The sequence below is a fragment of the Oncorhynchus kisutch genome, linkage group LG16 (genome assembly GCF_002021735.2).
Source record: "Oncorhynchus kisutch isolate 150728-3 linkage group LG16, Okis_V2, whole genome shotgun sequence".
In the NCBI taxonomy this organism is placed as follows: Eukaryota; Metazoa; Chordata; class Actinopteri; order Salmoniformes; family Salmonidae; genus Oncorhynchus; species Oncorhynchus kisutch.
The window spans coordinates 50,918,125-50,938,582 of NC_034189.2; the positions used below are offsets into that span (position 1 = coordinate 50,918,125).

The window sequence follows — 20,458 nt, forward strand, 5'->3', positions numbered from 1 at the left end:
GATATGCATTAAAGGCCCTGCTGTCTGATATGTATTAAAGGCCCTGCTGTAGGCCCTGCTGTCTGATATGTATTAAAGGCCCTGCTGTCTGATATGTATTAAAGGCCCTGCTGTAGGCCCTGCTGTCTGATATGTATTAAAGGCCCTGCTGTCTGATATGCATTAAAGGCCCTGCTGTCTGATATGTATTAAAGGCCCTGCTGTAGGCCCTGCTGTCTGATATGTATTAAAGGCCCTGCTGTCTGATATGTATTAAAGGCCCTGCTGTCTGATATGTATTAAAGGCCCTGCTGTCTGATATGCATTAAAGGCCCTGCTGTCTGATATGTATTAAAGGCCCTGCTGTCTGATATGTATTAAAGGCCCTGCTGTAGGCCCTGCTGTCTGATATGTATTAAAGGCCCTGCTGTAGGCCCTGCTGTCTGATATGTATTAAAGGCCCTGCTGTAGGCCCTGCTGTCTGATATGTATTAAAGGCCCTGCTGTCTGATATGTATTAAAGGCCCTGCTGCCTGATATGTATTACAGACCCTGCTGTTGGCCCTGCTGTCTGATATATATTACAGGCCCTGCTGTTGGCCCTGTTGTCTGATATATATTACAGGCCCTGTTGTTGGCCCAGCTGTCTGATATGTATTACAGACCCTGCTGTTGGCCCTGCTGTAGGCCCTTCTGTCTGATTAGTATTACAGGCCCTGCTGTAGGCCCTTCTGTCTGATTAGTATTACAGGCCCTGCTGTAGGCCCTTCTGTCTGATTAGTATTACAGGCCCTGCTGTAGGCCCTGCTGTAGGCCCTGCTGTTGGCCCTGCTGTCTGATATGTATTAAAGGCCCTGCTGTTGGCCCTGCTGTCTGATATGTATTAAAGGCCCTGCTGTCTGATATGTATTAAAGGCCCTGCTGTTGGCCCTGCTGTCTGATATGTATTAAAGGCCCTGCAGTTGGCCCTGCTGTCTGATATGTATTAAAGGCCCTGCTGTCTGATATGTATTAAAGGCCCTGCTGTAGGCCCTGCTGTCTGATATGTATTAAAGGCCCTGCTGTCTGATATGTATTAAAGGCCCTGCTGTCTGATATGTATTAAAGGCCCTGCTGTTGGCCCTGCTGTCTGATATATATTAAAGGCCCTGCTGTAGGCCCTGCTGTTTGATATGTATTAAAGGCCCTGCTGTAGGCCCTGCTGTCTGATATGTATTAAAGGCCCAGCTGTCTGATATGTATTAAAGGCCCTGCTGTAGGCCCTGCTGTCTGATATGTATTAAAGGCCCTGCTGTAGGCCCTGCTGTCTGATATGTATTAAAGGCCCAGCTGTCTGATATGTATTAAAGGCCCTGCTGTCTGATATGTATTAAAGGCCCTGCTGTATGATATGCATTAAAGGCCCTGCTGTCTGATATGTATTAAAGGCCCTGCTGTCTGATATGTATTACAGGCCCTGCTGTCTGATATGTATTACAGGCCCTGCTGTCTGATATGTATTAAAGACCCTGCTGTAGGCCCTGCTGTCTGATATGTATTAAAGGCCCTGCTGTAGGCCCTGCTGTCTGATATGTATTAAAGGCCCAGCTGTCTGATATGTATTAAAGGCCCTGCTGTAGTCCCTGCTGTCTGATATGTATTAAAGGCCCTGCTGTCTGATATGTATTAAAGGCCCTGCTGTATGATATGCATTAAAGGCCCTGCTGTCTGATATGTATTAAAGGCCCTGCTGTCTGATATGTATTACAGGCCCTGCTGTCTGATATGTATTATAGGCCCTGCTGTCTGATATGTATTAAAGGCCCTGCTGTCTGATATGCATTAAAGGCCCTGTTGTCTGCTATGTATTAAAGGCCCTGCTGTCTGATATGCATTAAAGGCCCTGCTGTCTGATATGCATTAAAGGCCCTGCTGTCTGATATGTATTAAAGGCCCTGCTGTCTGATATGTATTACAGACCCTGCTGTTGGCCCTGCTGTCTGATATATATTACAGGCCCTGCTGTAGGCCCTTCTGTCTGATATGTATTACAGACCCTGCTGTTGGCCCTGCTGTCTGATATGTATTACAGACCCTGCTGTTGGCCCTGCTGTAGGCCCTTCTGTCTGATATGTATTAAAGGCCCTGCTGTCTGATATGTATTAAAGGCCCTGCTGTCTGATATGTATTAAAGGCCCTGCTGTCTGATATGTATTAAAGGCCCTGCTGTTGGCCCTGCTGTCTGATATGTATTACAGACCCTGCTGTTGGCCCTGCTGTCTGATATATATTACAGGCCCTGCTATTGGCCCTGTTGTCTGAAATATATTACAGGCCCTGCTGTAGGCCCTGCTGCCTGATATGTATTAAAGGCCCTGCTGTTGGCCCTGCTGTCTGATATGTATTACAGACCCTGCTGTTGGCCCTGCTGTCTGATATGTATTAAAGGCCCTGCTGTATGATATGCATTAAAGGCCCTGCTGTCTGATATGTATTAAAGGCCCTGCTGTCTGATATGTATTACAGGCCCTGCTGTCTGATATGTATTACAGGCCCTGCTGTCTGATATGTATTAAAGGCCCTGCTGTCTGATATGCATTAAAGGCCCTGCTGTCTGATATGTATTAAAGGCCCTGCTGTCTGATATGCATTAAAGGCCCTGCTGTCTGATATGCATTAAAGGCCCTGCTGTCTGATATGTATTAAAGGCCCTGCTGTCTGATATGTATTACAGACCCTGCTGTTGGCCCTGCTGTCTGATATATATTACAGGCCCTGCTGTAGGCCCTTCTGTCTGATATGTATTACAGACCCTGCTGTTGGCCCTGCTGTCTGATATGTATTACAGACCCTGCTGTTGGCCCTGCTGTAGGCCCTTCTGTCTGATATGTATTAAAGGCCCTGCTGTCTGATATGTATTAAAGGCCCTGCTGTCTGATATGTATTAAAGGCCCTGCTGTCTGATATGTATTAAAGGCCCTGCTGTTGGCCCTGCAGTCTGATATGTATTACAGACCCTGCTGTTGGCCCTGCTGTCTGATATATATTACAGGCCCTGCTGTTGGCCCTGTTGTCTGATATATATTACAGGCCCTGCTGTAGGCCCTGCTGCCTGATATGTATTAAAGGCCCTGCTGTTGGCCCTGCTGTCTGATATGTATTACAGACCCTGCTGTTGGCCCTGCTGTCTGATATATATTACAGGCCCTGCTGTTGGCCCTGTTGTCTGATATATATTACAGGCCCTGCTGTTGGCCCTGCTGTCTGATATGTATTACAGACCCTGCTGTTGGCCCTGCTGTCTGATATGTATTACAGGCCCTGCTGTCTGATATGTATTAAAGGCCCTGCTGTCTGATATGCATTAAAGGCCCTGCTGTCTGATATGTATTAAAGGCCCTGCTGAAGGCCCTGCTGTCTGATATGTATTAAAGGCCCTGCTGTCTGATATGCATTAAAGGCCCTGCTGTCTGATATGTATTAAAGGCCCTGCTGTAGGCCCTGCTGTCTGATATGTATTAAAGGCCCTGCTGTCTGATATGTATTAAAGGCCCTGCTGTCTGATATGTATTAAAGGCCCTGCTGTCTGATATGCATTAAAGGCCCTGCTGTCTGATATGTATTAAAGGCCCTGCTGTCTGATATGTATTAAAGGCCCTGCTGTAGGCCCTGCTGTCTGATATGTATTAAAGGCCCTGCTGTAGGCCCTGCTGTCTGATATGTATTAAAGGCCCTGCTGTAGGCCCTGCTGTCTGATATGTATTAAAGGCCCTGCTGTCTGATATGTATTAAAGGCCCTGCTGTCTGATATGTATTACAGACCCTGCTGTTGGCCCTGCTGTCTGATATATATTACAGGCCCTGCTGTTGGCCCTGTTGTCTGATATATATTACAGGCCCTGTTGTTGGCCCAGCTGTCTGATATGTATTACAGACCCTGCTGTTGGCCCTGCTGTAGGCCCTTCTGTCTGATTAGTATTACAGGCCCTGCTGTAGGCCCTTCTGTCTGATTAGTATTACAGGCCCTGCTGTAGGCCCTTCTGTCTGATTAGTATTACAGGCCCTGCAGTAGGCCCTGCTGTAGGCCCTGCTGTAGGCCCTGCTGTTGGCCCTGCTGTCTGATATGTATTAAAGGCCCTGCTGTTGGCCCTGCTGTCTGATATGTATTAAAGGCCCTGCTGTCTGATATGTATTAAAGGCCCTGCTGTTGGCCCTGCTGTCTGATATGTATTAAAGGCCCTGCTGTCTGATATGTATTAAAGGCCCTGCTGTAGGCCCTGCTGTCTGATATGTATTAAAGGCCCTGCTGTAAGCCCTGCTGTCTGATATGTATTAAAGGCCCTGCTGTCTGATATGTATTAAAGGCCCTGCTGTTGGCCCTGCTGTCTGATATATATTAAAGGCCCTGCTGTAGGCCCTGCTGTCTGATATGTATTAAAGGCCCAGCTGTCTGATATGTATTAAAGGCCCAGCTGTCTGATATGTATTAAAGGCCCTGCTGTAGTCCCTGCTGTCTGATATGTATTAAAGGCCCTGCTGTCTGATATGTATTAAAGGCCCTGCTGTCTGATATGCATTAAATGCCCTGCTGTCTGACATGTATTACAGGCCCTGCTGTCTGATATGTATTAAAGGCCCTGCTGTCTGATATGCATTAAAGGCCCTGCTGTCTGATATGTATTAAAGGCCCTGCTGTCTGATATGCATTAAAGGCCCTGCTGTCTGATATGCATTAAAGGCCCTGCTGTCTGATATGTATTAAAGGCCCTGCTGTCTGATATGTATTACAGACCCTGCTGTTGGCCCTGCTGTCTGATATATATTAAAGGCCCTGCTGTAGGCCCTTCTGTCTGATATGTATTACAGACCCTGCTGTAGGCCCTGCTGTCTGACATGTATTACAGACCCTGCTGTTGGCCCTGCTGTCTGATATGTATTACAGACCCTGCTGTTGGCCCTGCTGTAGGCCCTTCTGTCTGATATGTATTAAAGGCCCTGCTGTCTGATATGTATTAAAGGCCCTGCTGTCTGATATGTATTAAAGGCCCTGCTGTCTGATATGTATTAAAGGCCCTGCTGTTGGCCCAGCTGTCTGATATGTATTACAGACCCTGCTGTTGGCCCTGCTGTAGGCCCTTCTGTCTGATTAGTATTACAGGCCCTGCTGTAGGCCCTTCTGTCTGATTAGTATTACAGGCCCTGCTGTAGGCCCTTCTGTCTGATTAGTATTACAGGCCCTGCAGTAGGCCCTGCTGTAGGCCCTGCTGTAGGCCCTGCTGTTGGCCCTGCTGTCTGATATGTATTAAAGGCCCTGCTGTTGGCCCTGCTGTCTGATATGTATTAAAGGCCCTGCTGTCTGATATGTATTAAAGGCCCTGCTGTTGGCCCTGCTGTCTGATATGTATTAAAGGCCCTGCTGTTGGCCCTGCTGTCTGATATGTATTAAAGGCCCTGCTGTCTGATATGTATTAAAGGCCCTGCTGTAGGCCCTGCTGTCTGATATGTATTAAAGGCCCTGCTGTAAGCCCTGCTGTCTGATATGTATTAAAGGCCCTGCTGTCTGATATGTATTAAAGGCCCTGCTGTTGGCCCTGCTGTCTGATATATATTAAAGGCCCTGCTGTAGGCCCTGCTGTCTGATATGTATTAAAGGCCCAGCTGTCTGATATGTATTAAAGGCCCAGCTGTCTGATATGTATTAAAGGCCCTGCTGTAGTCCCTGCTGTCTGATATGTATTAAAGGCCCTGCTGTCTGATATGTATTAAAGGCCCTGCTGTCTGATATGCATTAAATGCCCTGCTGTCTGACATGTATTACAGGCCCTGCTGTCTGATATGTATTAAAGGCCCTGCTGTCTGATATGCATTAAAGGCCCTGCTGTCTGATATGTATTAAAGGCCCTGCTGTCTGATATGCATTAAAGGCCCTGCTGTCTGATATGCATTAAAGGCCCTGCTGTCTGATATGTATTAAAGGCCCTGCTGTCTGATATGTATTACAGACCCTGCTGTTGGCCCTGCTGTCTGATATATATTAAAGGCCCTGCTGTAGGCCCTTCTGTCTGATATGTATTACAGACCCTGCTGTAGGCCCTGCTGTCTGATATGTATTACAGACCCTGCTGTTGGCCCTGCTGTCTGATATGTATTACAGACCCTGCTGTTGGCCCTGCTGTAGGCCCTTCTGTCTGATATGTATTAAAGGCCCTGCTGTCTGATATGTATTAAAGGCCCTGCTGTCTGATATGTATTAAAGGCCCTGCTGTCTGATATGTATTAAAGGCCCTGCTGTTGGCCCTGCTGTCTGATATGTATTACAGACCCTGCTGTTGGCCCTGCTGTCTGATATGTATTACAGACCCTGCTGTTGGCCCTGCTGTAGGCCCTTCTGTCTGATATGTATTAAAGGCCCTGCTGTCTGGTATGTATTAAAGGCCCTGCTGTCTGATATGTATTAAAGGCCCTGCTGTCTGATATGTATTAAAGGCCCTGCTGTTGGCCCTGCTGTCTGATATGTATTACAGACTCTGCTGTTGGCCCTGCTGTCTGATATATATTACAGGCCCTGCTGTTGGCCCTGTTGTCTGATATATATTACAGGCCCTGCTGTAGGCCCTGCTGCCTGATATGTATTAAAGGCCCTGCTGTTGGCCCTGCTGTCTGATATGTATTACAGACCCTGCTGTTGGCCCTGCTGTCTGATATATATTACAGGCCCTGCTGTTGGCCCTGTTGTCTGATATATATTACAGGCCCTGCTGTTGGCCCTGCTGTCTGATATGTATTACAGACCCTGCTGTTGGCCCTGCTGTCTGATATGTATTACAGGCCCTGCTGTCTGATATGTATTACAGACCCTGCTGTTGGCCCTGCTGTCTGATATGTATTACAGACCCTGCTGTTGGCCCTGCTGTAGGCCCTTCTGTCTGATTAGTATTACAGGCCCTGCTGTAGGCCCTTCTGTCTGATTAGTATTACAGGCCCTGCTGTAGGCCCTTCTGTCTGATTAGTATTACAGGTCCTGCTGTAGGCCCTTCTGACTGATTAGTATTACAGGTCCTGCTGTAGGCCCTGCTGTCTGATATGCATCACAGGTCCTGCTGCAGGCCCTGCTGTCTGATTAGTATTACAGGCCCTGCTGTAGGCCCTTCTCTCTGATTAGTATTACAGGCCCTGCTGTAGGCCCTTCTCTCTGATTAGTATTACAGGCCCTGCTGTAGGCCCTTCTCTCTGATTAGTATTACAGGCCCTGCTGTAGGCCCTTCTGTCTGATTAGTATTACAGGCCCTGCTGTAGGCCCTTCTGTCTGATTAGTATTACAGGCCCTGCTGTAGGCCCTTCTGTCTGATTAGTATTACAGGCCCTGCTGTAGGCCCTTCTGTCTGATTAGTATTACAGGCCCTGCTGTAGGCCCTTCTGTCTGATTAGTATTACAGACCCTGCTGTTGGCCCTGCTGCAGGCCCTTCTGTCTGATTAGTATTAAAGGCCCTGCTGTAGGCCCTTCTGTCTGATATGTATTAAAGGCCCTGCTGTAGGCCCTTCTGTCTGATATGTATTAAAGGCCCTGCTGCAGGCCCTTCTGTCTGATTAGTATTAAAGGCCCTGCTGTAGGCCCTTCTGTCTGATTAGTATTACAGACCCTGCTGTAGGCCCTTCTGTCTGATATGTATTAAAGGCCCTGCTGTAGGCCCTTCTGTCTGATTAGTATTACAGGCCCTGCTGTAGGCCCTTCTGTCTGATTAGTATTACAGGCCCTGCTGTAGGCCCTTCTGTCTGATATGTATTAAAGGCCCTGCTGTAGGCCCTGCTGTCTGATATGTATCACAGGTCCTGTTGCAGACCCTGCTGTCTGATTAGTATTACAGGCCCTGCTGTAGGCCCTGCTGTCTGATATGTATCACAGGTCCTGCTGCAGGCCCTGCTGTCTGATTAGTATTATAGGTCCTGCTGTAGGCCCTGCTGTCTGATATGTATCACAGGTCCTGCTGCAGGCCCTTCTGTCTGATTAATATTACAGGCCCTGCTGTAGGCCCTGCTGTCTGATATGTATCACAGGTCCTGCTGCAGGCCCTGCTGTCTGATTAGTATTACAGGCCCTGCTGTAGGCCCTGCTGTCTGATATGTATCACAGGTCCTGCTGCAGGCCCTGCTGTCTGATTAGTATTACAGGTCCTGCTGTAGGCCCTTCTCTCTGATATGTATCACAGGTCCTGCTGCAGGCCCTTCTGTCTGATTAGTATTACAGGCCCTGCTGTAGGCCCTGCTGTCTGATATGTATCACAGGTCCTGCTGCAGGCCCTGCTGTCTGATTAGTATTACAGGCCCTGCAGTAGGCCCTTCTCTCTGATATGTATCACAGGTCCTGCTGCAGGCCCTTCTGTCTGATTAGTATTACAGGCCCTGCTGCAGGCCCTGCTGTCTGATTAGTATCACAGGTCCTGCTGTCTGATTAGTATTACAGGCCCTGCTGTAGGCCCTGCTGTCTGATTAGTATCACAGGTCCTGCTGTCTGATTAGTATTACAGGCCCTGCTGCAGGCCCTGCTGTCTGATTAGTATCACAGGTCCTGCTGCAGACCCTGCTGTCTGATATGCATTAAAGGACAATTGAAAACACAACATAAGCAAATATCCTTCTGAGAATGAATAAACTACTACTAAAAGATCTCCATCACTGTACAGTATGTCTTCCATTATATGTTGTTTTTCCCACAGATTCATCCAGATTCATCCTTGAACGACATGTATAGATGTTTATAAGTATTTGCTATACAAATACATTTCTCAAGGTCTCTCCTTTGCCTGCATGTTATCAATGAAGGAATGATGTCCTCCCTCTATTCCGTCAATAGCCAGAGAAATGCTAGGTCACAGGAAATGTCTCTCCTCCCACATCGCTCCCCTGGTAGAACCACCTTTAATACGTCCCTGTGGGACACGGTGGATATGGCAGCACATAGCATTCCGCTGGTTCAAATTAGAGCTGATAAAGGCTCCAAGAGAGACGTTGACTCCCTGATGGGGTGAAAGAGAGAGAAAGAGAGAGAGATCGAGAGAGAGAGAGAGAGAGAGAGAGAGAGAGAGAGAGGCCATCTGGCCGTCAGCGGGGTAGTAGGGACACCTTTCTACCGCTGCTGTCCCTTACTGTAATACCACTGATATCCCTTACTGTAATACCACTGATATCCCTTACTGTAATACCACTGATATCGCTTACTGATTCCACTTACTGTAATACCATTGATATCCCTTACTGTAATACCACTGATATCCCTTACTGTAACACCACTGATATCCATTACTGTAATACCACTGATATCCCTACTGTAACCCCACTGATATCCCTTACTGTAACACCAATGATATCCCTTACTGCTATACCACCGATATCGCTTACTGATACCACTTACTGTAACACCACTGATATCCCTTACTGTAATACCACTGATATCTCTTACTGTAATACCACTGACATCCCTTACTGATACCGCTTACTGTAACATCACTGATATCCCTTACTGTAATATAAATAATATCCCTTACTGTAATACCACTGATATCCCTTACAGATACCACTTACTGTAACATCACTGATATCCCTTACTGTAATACAAATGATATCCCTTACTGTAACACCAATGATATCCCTTAGTGTAATAGCATTGATATCTAGAATGAACACATGGCCATGTCCTCATCATATACCACTTCACAATATAATGCTATATTTGCCATGACTCTCAATATATCACACAAAGCCAAGGTAATTGTATTGAAACTGTGGTGAAATGCAGGATGCTGAAGGACCTCAACTGAGAAGTGACTATTCTTTGAGGAGTATGGATGAATGGCATATGCCATCCATTGTTGAAAGCACTTGACTCTGAGATTGCAAAGGGAATGTTGACTGCTGTTAAAGCAACATTTGTGCGCAAACATGTGGAAAGGCTGAGAGACAGATCCATTATCCAACTGTTCCATGGACCACTACAGAAGAACACACAATGCTGTTTCTTCTAAAGTCCATTCTGCAGCTGAAGGTGCTGTCTTAGTGTAGCAGAGTGGCAGGCTGATCAAAAGATTTGTTGTACAATAGGGTGAATATTCTGACTCTTGTCTATATCACAGTCAAATTTCTTCTCTTGTTGGCTTAAAGTTCACACATCAGGGAAGGTAGAGAGATATGGAGGGATGGACAGGGAGAGAAAGAGAGAGAGAGACAGAGAGACAAACAGAGGGGGAGAGAGAGGAAACTGTGAGTGTGTATGAGATAGACATTCTCTTCTGAACTGGAGATGCCACCTGTCAATGTCAGGGCCTGTAATACTGCTTATTTGACAAATGCCAAGGCAAGCTGAAGATGGTTCATAATAAATAGCAGCCCAGATTGGAGCCCGAACTGACAGCACTCAATAGAACCAAAAGCCAATAGAACCACAAAAGTTAGCTGTTTGCATTTAACGTCCTTAGCCTTAGTGCATCGACAGGTATAGAAATGTAACATAGAAAGAAGACATTACTCTTAAAAGTAGATGGACATCAGGAGATTCAATTTGGACCTTCCTTTGACTATTCATCATCCATCATCAACTCCAACCAGCCACAGTTAAGTTGACTCAATCACACACTCGTCTCTCCATGATTCCAATACCTGGAGAGGTTCAACCACCGGGCTGGAGTGACAGACAGCTAACATACAGTTAAATGGAGACGTACCTGAGCCTCTCTTGGACACTGTTTTGAAACCTCGGACCACAGCAGCATAGAGAAGAATCTGGAGTGTGATGGGAGCTTTCATTTTTCACCTGGCCAAGTGTCCTATGGGGTTAGAGGAGAGGAGAGAGAGGTTAGAGACTATCCATAAAGGTAAGAATAATGAACAAATCCTTTAGAGAAGATAATGCGCTTTGTAGACAAAACATAAATCAAGAAACACACACTAAATCTAAACAGTCATTTTTGTTTTTATGCCTCTAAAGAGCGAGCAAAGTACATCCCATCATGTAGAACGCAATAGATCCCTTTAACTGGCTTCAACAGCTCCCTCACTCTTCCTAGACAGTCATTTTGTCTAAAGCACAGTGTGCTATAGACCACAATCATGACGGAACACCTCATGTATTAGATTTGGAAGGGAAACGGTGTATCCTGAATATGTTGCTTCATGGTTTAAGGATGAAATACAACATAAAGTAGTAAATCATGATAGAGTATAACATCAAGGCAAACATATTATTAGGAAATGGCAGCAATCATACAAATATTTAAACCCACATACATTCCCTTATGCTTGCAATCATTTAAAAAAGAATATAAAATCTAAAACAGTGAAACAGCCCACTGGGCACAGATGTCAATTTAACATCTATTCTACGTTGGTTCAACGTCATTTCATTGAAATGACGTGGAAACAACATTGATTCAACCAGTATGTGCCCAGTAGGAATGGCTGTAACACTAACAATCAATAACAAGAACCACTGAAGGGTGAAAGTATTCAGACCCCTTGACTTTATCAACATTTTGTTTGGTTACAGCTTTATTCTAAAATTGATTAAATTGTTTTTTCCCCTCATCAATTTACACACAATACCCTGTAATGACAAAGCAAAAACTGGTTTTAAGAAATTGTTCTAAATTATAATAAATAAATGAAAACCTGAAATATCACATTCACTGTACCTTACGAAAGTCTTCATCCCCCCCCCGGCATTTTTCCTATTTTGTTGCATTACAACCTGTAATTTAAATGTATTTTTATTTGGTTTTCATGTAATGGACATACACAAAATAGTCCAATTTGGTGAAGTGAAATTATCATGATTATTATTTATTTGTTGTAAAACATAAAAACGTAAAAGTTGTGCTTACATATGTATTCACCTCCTTTACTATGAAGCCCCTAAATAACATCTGGTGCAACCAATTACCTTCAGAACTCACAGAATTAGTTCAATAAAGTCCACCTGTGTGCAATCTAAGTGTCACATGATCTGTCACATGATCTCAGTATATATACACCTGTTCCGAAAGGCCCCAGAGTCTGCAACACCAATACATCTGCCTAGAAGGCCAGCATCCCAGAGTCACCTCTTCAGTGTTGACGTTGAGACTAGTGTTTTGCGGGTACTATTTAATGAAGCTGCCAGTTGAGGACATATGAGGCATCTGTTTCTGAAACTAGACACTCTAATGTACTTATCCTCTTGCTCAGTTGTGCACCGGGGCCTCCCACTCCTCTTTCTATTCTGGTTAAGCCAGTTTGCGTTGTTCTGTGAAGGGAGTAGTACACAGCGTTGTACGAGATCTTCAGTTTCTTGACAATTTCTCGCATGGAATAACCTTCATTTCTCAGAACAAGAATAGACTGACGAGTTTCAGAAGAAAGTTCTTTGTTTCTGGCCATTTTGAGCCTGTAATCGAACCAACAAATGCTGATACTGCAGATACTCAACTAGTCTAAAGAAGGCCAGTTTTATTGCTTCTTTTTATTCTTTATTTTATTTCTCCGTTATTTAACCAGGTAGGCTAGTTGAGAACACCTTTATTTAACCAGGTAGGCTAGTTGAGAACACCTTTATTTAACCAGGTAGGCTAGTTGAGAACACCTTTATTTAACCAGGTAGGCTAGTTGAGAACACCTTTATTTAACCAGGTAGGCTAGTTGAGAACACCTTTATTTAACCAGGTAGGCTAGTTGAGAACACCTTTATTTAACCAGGTAGGCTAGTTGAGAACACCTTTATTTAACCAGGTAGGCTAGTTGAGAACACCTTTATTTAACCAGGTAGGCTAGTTGAGAACACCTTTATTTAACCAGGTAGGCTAGTTGAGAACACCTTTATTTAACCAGGTAGGCTAGTTGAGAACACCTTTATTTAACCAGGTAGGCTAGTTGAGAACACCTTTATTTAACCAGGTAGGCTAGTTGAGAACACCTTTATTTAACCAGGTAGGCTAGTTGAGAACACCTTTATTTAACCAGGTAGGCTAGTTGAGAACACCTTTATTTAACCAGGTAGGCTAGTTGAGAACACCTTTATTTAACCAGGTAGGCCAGTTGAGAACACCTTTATTTAGCCAGGTAGGCTAGTTGAGAACACCTTTATTTAACCAGGTAGGCTAGTTGAGAACACCTTTATTTAACCAGGTAGGCTAGTTGAGAACACCTTTATTTAACCAGGTAGGCTAGTTGAGAACACCTTTATTTAACCAGGTAGGCTAGTTGAGAACACCTTTATTTAACCAGGTAGGCTAGTTGAGAACACCTTTATTTAACCAGGTAGGCTAGTTGAGAACACCTTTATTTAACCAGGTAGGCTAGTTGAGAACACCTTTATTTAACCAGGTAGGCTAGTTGAGAACACCTTTATTTAACCAGGTAGGCTAGTTGAGAACACCTTTATTTAACCAGGTAGGCTAGTTGAGAACACCTTTATTTAACCAGGTAGGCCAGTTGAGAACACCTTTATTTAGCCAGGTAGGCTAGTTGAGAACACCTTTATTTAACCAGGTAGGCTAGTTGAGAACACCTTTATTTAACCAGGTAGGCTAGTTGAGAACACCTTTATTTAACCAGGTAGGCTAGTTGAGAACACCTTTATTTAACCAGGTAGGCTAGTTGAGAACACCTTTATTTAACCAGGTAGGCTAGTTGAGAACACCTTTATTTAACCAGGTAGGCTAGTTGAGAACACCTTTATTTAACCAGGTAGGCTAGTTGAGAACACCTTTATTTAACCAGGTAGGCTAGTTGAGAACACCTTTATTTAACCAGGTAGGCTAGTTGAGAACAAGTTCTCATTTACAACTGCGACCTGGCCAAGATAAAGCATAGCAGTGTGAACAGACAGCAACACAGAGTTACACATGTAGTAAACAATAAACAAGTCAATAACACAGTAGAATTTGTTTGTTTTTAATTTTTAAAAAGAGACTATATACATTGTGTGCACAAGGCATGAGGAGGTAGGCGAATAATTACAATTTAGCAGAACAACAGTTTTCAGCTGTGCTAACATAATTTCAAAAGGGTTTTCTAATGATCAATTAGCCTTTTAGAATGATGAACTTGGATTAGCTAACACAACGTGCCATTGGAACACAGGAGTGATGGTTGCTGATAATGGGCCTCTGTACAGATACAATAGTCCTTTACAACATTAACAATGTCTACACTGTATTTCTGATCAATTTGATGTTATTTTAATGGACCAAAAATGTGCTCTTCTTTCAAAAGCAAGGACATAAGTGACCCCAAACTTTTGAACGGTAGTGTTATTATTCAGGCCCTTTACTCAGTACTTTGTAGAAGTACTTTTTGCAGCGATTAGGCCACTGTGTTCTAGGGGAACTTTAATGCTGCAGAAATGTTTTGGTACCCTTCCCCAGATCTGTGTCTAGACACAATCTAGTCTCGGAGCTCTACAAACAATTCCTTCGACCTCATGGCTTGGTTTTTGCTCTGACATGCACTGTCAACTGTGGGACGTTATGTAGACAAGCGTGTGCCTTTCCAAATCATGTCCAATCAATTGAATTTACCACAGGTGGACTCCAATCAAGTTGTAGAAACACCTCAAGGACGATCAATGGAACCAGGATGCACCTGAGCTCAATTTCGAGTCTCAGAGCAGAGGGTCTGAATACTTATGTAAATAAGGTTTTTTTTAATTATTTTTTTACTTTTAATACATTTGCAAAACTGTCTAAACCTTTATTCGCTTTGTCATTATGGGGTATTGTGTGTAGATTGCTGGGGATTTTTTTTATTTAATACATTTTAGGTTAAGTTGTATCGTAACAAAGTGTGGGAAAAGTCCAGGGGTCTGAATAATTTACGGAGGCATGTATGGTATGTATGTAGTCCTATTGTAAGGCTATGGGTCAAATCAAGAACATAGTTAGTTGTACCGAAAGGAACACACCAGGTAAAAGGTCATGAGTAAAAGATTCTGAAGGTGAATTTACATCCAATCACCATATTGAATTACACAAGATGTGGATTACACAAGATAGTAGAAGTAGAAGCCACTCTTGCACGATTGACTATTTCTTCTACAATAAATTGAAATTGAAGAAAAAAAAATGGATGTTCACACATGTATTTGTTTGATTTATAACTGCGCAGGACCCTACAAAAAAAAACGATTAGGGCATGGACAAAAAAAGGCTTTTTTGACCACTCAGATCAGCTCTGAAAAAGATCTGATGTGAAAAGATCAGATGTGATTGGTCAAAATTCAAATTAGTTGAAAAAAGATGAGAATTGGGCTGCCTGTGTAAACACAGCTGTTGTTTTGAATGAGATGTGGCTTTCAGATTACACCACGTGCAAATAATTTAATCATCATTTACTCATCTGGATCATAGATCAAAACGGGGAAAACAAATATTTGATATCATGTTCTGCAGCTGCCTACAAATCTGCAATTAGCCTTTCAAATAAATGATGCCAGTATGCAAATCCATTCTCCAAAAGTTTCCTTTTTATTCCTCTCTTTAAGGATTTATCATCATGGACCCATATAAAATGAACTTCATCAAAGAAGAAGCTGCGTCAAAGTAGTGAGTCATAATATATCTGGCTTTGTTGCCATGCTAACTAACATGTTCATTTCACTGGCTCCCTAATCCTTTACATAATCAATTCTAATCTGAATTCCTCTGGTGTTAGGCCACTGTTTTGGGGGGTGGTTGTATGATCTAACAACCAATAATGAAGCAGCCCAAAGACTGCCAATAATCTCACCAGGCAAGCTCCCTCATTTCAATGACTGTCAATTCAATTGACATGTGGTAGCTTCCAATGTTAAAAAACTTCACGTTGACATTTAGTACCTGACAAAGACACAACACAGAATCTGGAGGGGGAACCTGGTAAACCATAATAAGCCTGAGGAGACAGTGTTAGTGTGTCAGTTCCAGATTAGACTTCAGTCAAGGATGACGACACCACAACAAACCACCCCGCTATGAAAGGCCATTGTAGCGCCGGGCGCTAGTTGGCTAACGACGCTTCACAAGTCACCCCCTCACTACACTAAAACGATAAAGCAACACCCAAATCGTATCATTTTAATTAGCGTTCTCTCTCGTGTCGCTGCAAACATTACCACCAAAGATACTCTCGATGTGGTCCCTCTCTTACAAAAAGAGCACAGAATGATTAAATAAACACAATCGCCTAGGATTATTAGCTTCCTGTGATAACTGTGATTGGGTGCCAGTGCATGGCATGTTAATGATGTTGCCATTTCAAAGACCCAATCATGGACACTCTTACTGACAGTTGTGGCTGCTTCGTGTCATGTGTTGTTGTCTCTACCTTCTTGCCCTTTGTGCTGTTGTCTGTGCACAATAATGTTTGTACCATGTTTTGTGCTGCTACCATGTTGTGCTGCTGCCATGTTGTGTTGCTACCATGTTGTTGTCATGTGTTGCTGCTATGCTGCTATGTCTTAGATCTCTCTTTATCTAGTGGTGTGGTGTCTCTCTTGTCGTGATGTGTGTTTTGTCCTATATTTTTATTTAATTTGACATTTTTAATCCCAGCCCGCGTCCCCGCAGGAGGCATTTTGCCTTTTAGTAGAACGTCATCGTAAGTAAGAATTTGTTCTTACTGACTTGCTTAGTTAAATAAACATGAAATAAATACAAAATAATTTAAAAAGAAGACGAAGATACATGGTGTTCGATGCGATAGGAGGTACTTGAAATTGGTGATATTGAATAATATTCCTGAATAACAAATAGAGGCATATTTGTCTACCTCAGTGCATCGTTACTGATGAGCTAACAAGTCGTCTGCAGGCGGTATTGCAGCAGACTGATCATAGTCCAGAGTATATCAAAAACAGAATAAATAAGGGATTATAGGATTAAACATATGACAGAATTCAAAATATTACCATAATATGTTCCTGGAACTGCAAGCTCACTACTGTAGCAGTGGTTTGGATTGAAAATACAAGGCAGATATGTAGTTGTTCCGTGATACACAGATAGGTCTGTTTAATTGTGAATAGGTCGCTGAAACAGTCATTCCTAGGTTATTACTGTGTAATGACCATTTACCATGCCATTGCTTAGTAAACAGCTGGGAAACTATGTACGGTGAAATGAAGTGCTACTCATGTTTGTATAAAACATTTACCATCATAATTCTCATAATCAGTGATTGCAAGTGGATCCTGGTTAATATGTGAATATCAACCTCTTGTTATTTCAGAGTGTGTTTTCCCCAATACTGAGAGGAGAGAATCAAGTGCTAGCTATTTACACAGCCCACAGTGTGGGAGGGGAGCATGAGAATTGACATGAGCTCCCTGTTGTAGTGCAGTGTAGCCGACTACCCCCTGCTGCAGCGATGACGTAAACAAACAAGCAAGTCACTGATGGTCCATAACCATTGAATTAGCAGGGTCTGCAAAAGGAGGAAGCTCCATAGAATCTACTGTTGACTACAGTTGTTGTCCAGTTGTTTTTACCTCCTTGTCTCTTAGTCCCTGCCTATTAGTCCCTGTCTATTAGTCCCTGTCTACTAGTCCCTGTCTACTAGTCCCTGTCTATTAGTCCCTGTCTATTAGTCCCTGTCTATTAGTCCCTGTCTATTAGTCCCTGTCTACTAGTCCCTGCCTATTAGTCCCTGTCTATTAGTCCCTGCCTATTAGTCCCTGTCTATTAGTCCCTGTCTATTAGTCCCTGTCTATTAGTCCCTGTCTATTAGTCCCTGTCTATTAGTCCCTGTCTCTTAGTCCCTGTCTATTAGTCCCTGTCTATTAGTCCCTGTCTATTAGTCCCTGTCTCTTAGTCCCTGTCTATTAGTCCCTGTCTACTAGTCCCTGCCTATTAGTCCCTGTCTATTAGTCCCTGTCTATTAGTCCCTGTCTCTTAGTCCCTGTCTATTAGTCCCTGTCTACTAGTCCCTGCCTATTAGTCCCTGTCTATTAGTCCCTGCCTATTAGTCCCTGCCTATTAGTCCCTGTCTATTAGTCCCTGTCTATATCTATTAGTCCCCGTGCTTCTACACCTGCATTGCTTGCTGTTTGGGGTTTTAGGCTGGGTTTCTGTACAGCACTTTGAGATATCAGCTGATGTACGAAGGGCTATATAAATAAATTTGATTTGATTTGATTTGATATTAGTCCCTGTCTATTAGTCCCTGTCTACTAGTCCCTGCCTATTAGTCCCTGTCTATTAGTCCCTGTCTATTAGTCCCTGTCTATTAGTCCCTGTCTCTTAGTCCCTGTCTATTAGTCCCTGTCTACTAGTCCCTGCCTATTAGTCCCTGTCTATTAGTCCCTGCCTATTAGTCCCTGCCTATTAGTCCCTGTCTATTAGTCCCTGTCTATTAGTCCCTGTCTACTAGTCCCTGCCTATTAGTCCCTGTCTATTAGTCCCTGTCTATTAGTCCCTGTCTATTAGTCCCTGTCTCTTAGTCCCTGTCTATTAGTCCCTGTCTCTTAGTCCCTGTCTATTAGTCCCTGTCTATTAGTCCCTGTCTATTAGTCCCTGTCTCTTAGTCCCTGTCTATTAGTCCCTGTCTATTAGTCCCTGTCTATTAGTCCTTGTCTCTTAGTCCCTGTCTATTAATCCCTGTCTATTAGTCCTTGTCTCTTAGTCCCTGTCTATTAGTCCCTGTCTATTAGTCCTTGTCTCTTAGTCCCTGTCTATTAGTCCCTCTCTCTTAGTCCCTGTCTATTAGTCCCTGTCTCTTAGTCCCTGTCTATTAGTCCTTGTCTCTTAGTCCCTGTATCTTAGTCCCTGTATCTTAGTCCCTTTCTCTTAGTCCCTGTCTCTTAGTCCCTGTCTATTAGTCCCTGTCTATTAGTCCCTGTCTCTTAGTCTCTGTCTATTAGTCCCTGTCTCTTAGTCCCTGTCTCTTAGTCCCTGTCTAGTAGTCCCTGTCTCTTAGTCCCTGTCTATTAGTCCCTGTCTCTTAGTCCCTGTCTATTAGTCCCTGTCTCTTAGTCCCTGTATTTATCCCCCGCTGGATTCAACCAAATTCAATTACTGTCTTGAAGGTTCTGCCAGAGAAGGGCCCTTTGTCACTAGTGCCTCTTACTAGAGGAGCACCAGCACAGAATAATGTGTCTTCCAACAGCCCCTCCCTCTCTCCTCCCTCCCTTCCTCTTTTCACCATCTCCTCGTCTTCGTCCCCCTCTCTCCGTGGAGGAGCAGAGGAAAAAACCTTTTCTGCCTGCTGCCTTTGCAAGTTATTAACATTTCTATTTGTGAGAAACAGTTGCAATCACTTATACCCTCCACACACAAACATCCACACACAAACATCCACACACGTACATCCACACACGTACATCCACACACGTACATCCACACACGTACATCCACACACCTACATCCACACACCTACATCCACACACCTACATCCACACTCCTACATCCACACACCTACATCCACACACGGATGTGGATAGCAGATTTCCTGCTTATTCCCGCCTGATTCCGGGGATTCTCCAACCGGGATTTCGTGAAAACCAAAGAATATATTGAATGTTCCCAGACTTTTGCAACCCAAATTATTCAATTTCAGATGATCTGATCCCCCCATCCACCATCATACTGCTGATACAGTAAGGAGTAGAGTATATGGAAAAGATTGGAGGAGATATTAGGTGCCATGCCAGGAGAGAGAGGAGAGAGAGAGAGAGAGAGAGAGAGAGAGAGAGAGAGAGAGAGAGAGAGAGAGAGAGAGAGAGAGAGAGAGAGAGGAGGAGAGAGAGGAGAGAGAGGAGAGAGAGGAGAGAGAGAGAGAGAGAGAGAGAGAGAGAGAGAGAGAGAGAGAGGAGAGAGAGAGAGGAGAGAGAGAGAGAGAGAGAGAGAGAGAGAGAGAGGAGAGAGAGGAGAGAGAGGAGAGAGAGAGAGAGAGAGAGAGGAGAGAGAGAGAGAGAGAGAGAGAGAGAGAGAGAGAGAGAGAGAGAGAGAGAGAGAGAGAGAGAGAGAGAGAGAGAGAGAGAGAGAGAGAGAGAGAGAGAGAGAGGAGAGAGAGAGAGGAGAGAGAGAGAGAGAGAGAGAGAACCCACTATAACCCTTTGCCTACAATTGCCACGCCAACTGTGGAAATCGAATTAACATCATTGAAAAAGTCACCATCAAAATACGGCTGTTTTAGCTAAAGATACAGTATTTGTTTTTTTTGCATGGGCTGCCTCTCAATCCACTGCATCTGTCGATATTTCCCTTCCGCATCTGCAGTGAAAGGTGGCAGAGCTAGAGTGGTGTTTGTCAGACCATGAGACATCCTGAAAATGGGTGTTCTCACAAACATTTGTTGTTCCATGTAGTGAATCTGTTATTCAATGTGGTTTTTATTGGTTAATTAATAGCAGTAATGCCAAACTAAAACTATTAAATAAGTTAGTCCCCCCCGGCTTAGATTATAAAGGGTTAAATGGACAAATTCCAGGCTTAGTGCTGTGTCCAGGGTAACTACTGATCGATCTGAGGACTGTGACCTATAGGTTTCCAGGTGCTACAG

At 43.9% G+C, this 20,458-nt stretch overlaps 1 protein-coding gene across 2 annotated transcripts in view; it reads right to left on the bottom strand.

Annotated features, from left to right (window-relative positions):
- LOC109906797 (interleukin-1 receptor accessory protein-like 1-B) overlaps nucleotides 1-20,458 on the bottom strand; it is a 430,365-nt gene that overhangs the window by 394,031 nt on the left and 15,876 nt on the right. For both annotated transcript variants that reach the window (XM_031792874.1, XM_031792873.1), the window contains exon 2: nucleotides 10,675-10,776. In XM_031792874.1, coding sequence (XP_031648734.1) covers nucleotides 10,675-10,756 — 82 coding nt within the window. In that variant the 5' untranslated portion in view covers nucleotides 10,757-10,776. The remainder of the gene's footprint in view (nucleotides 1-10,674; nucleotides 10,777-20,458) is intronic.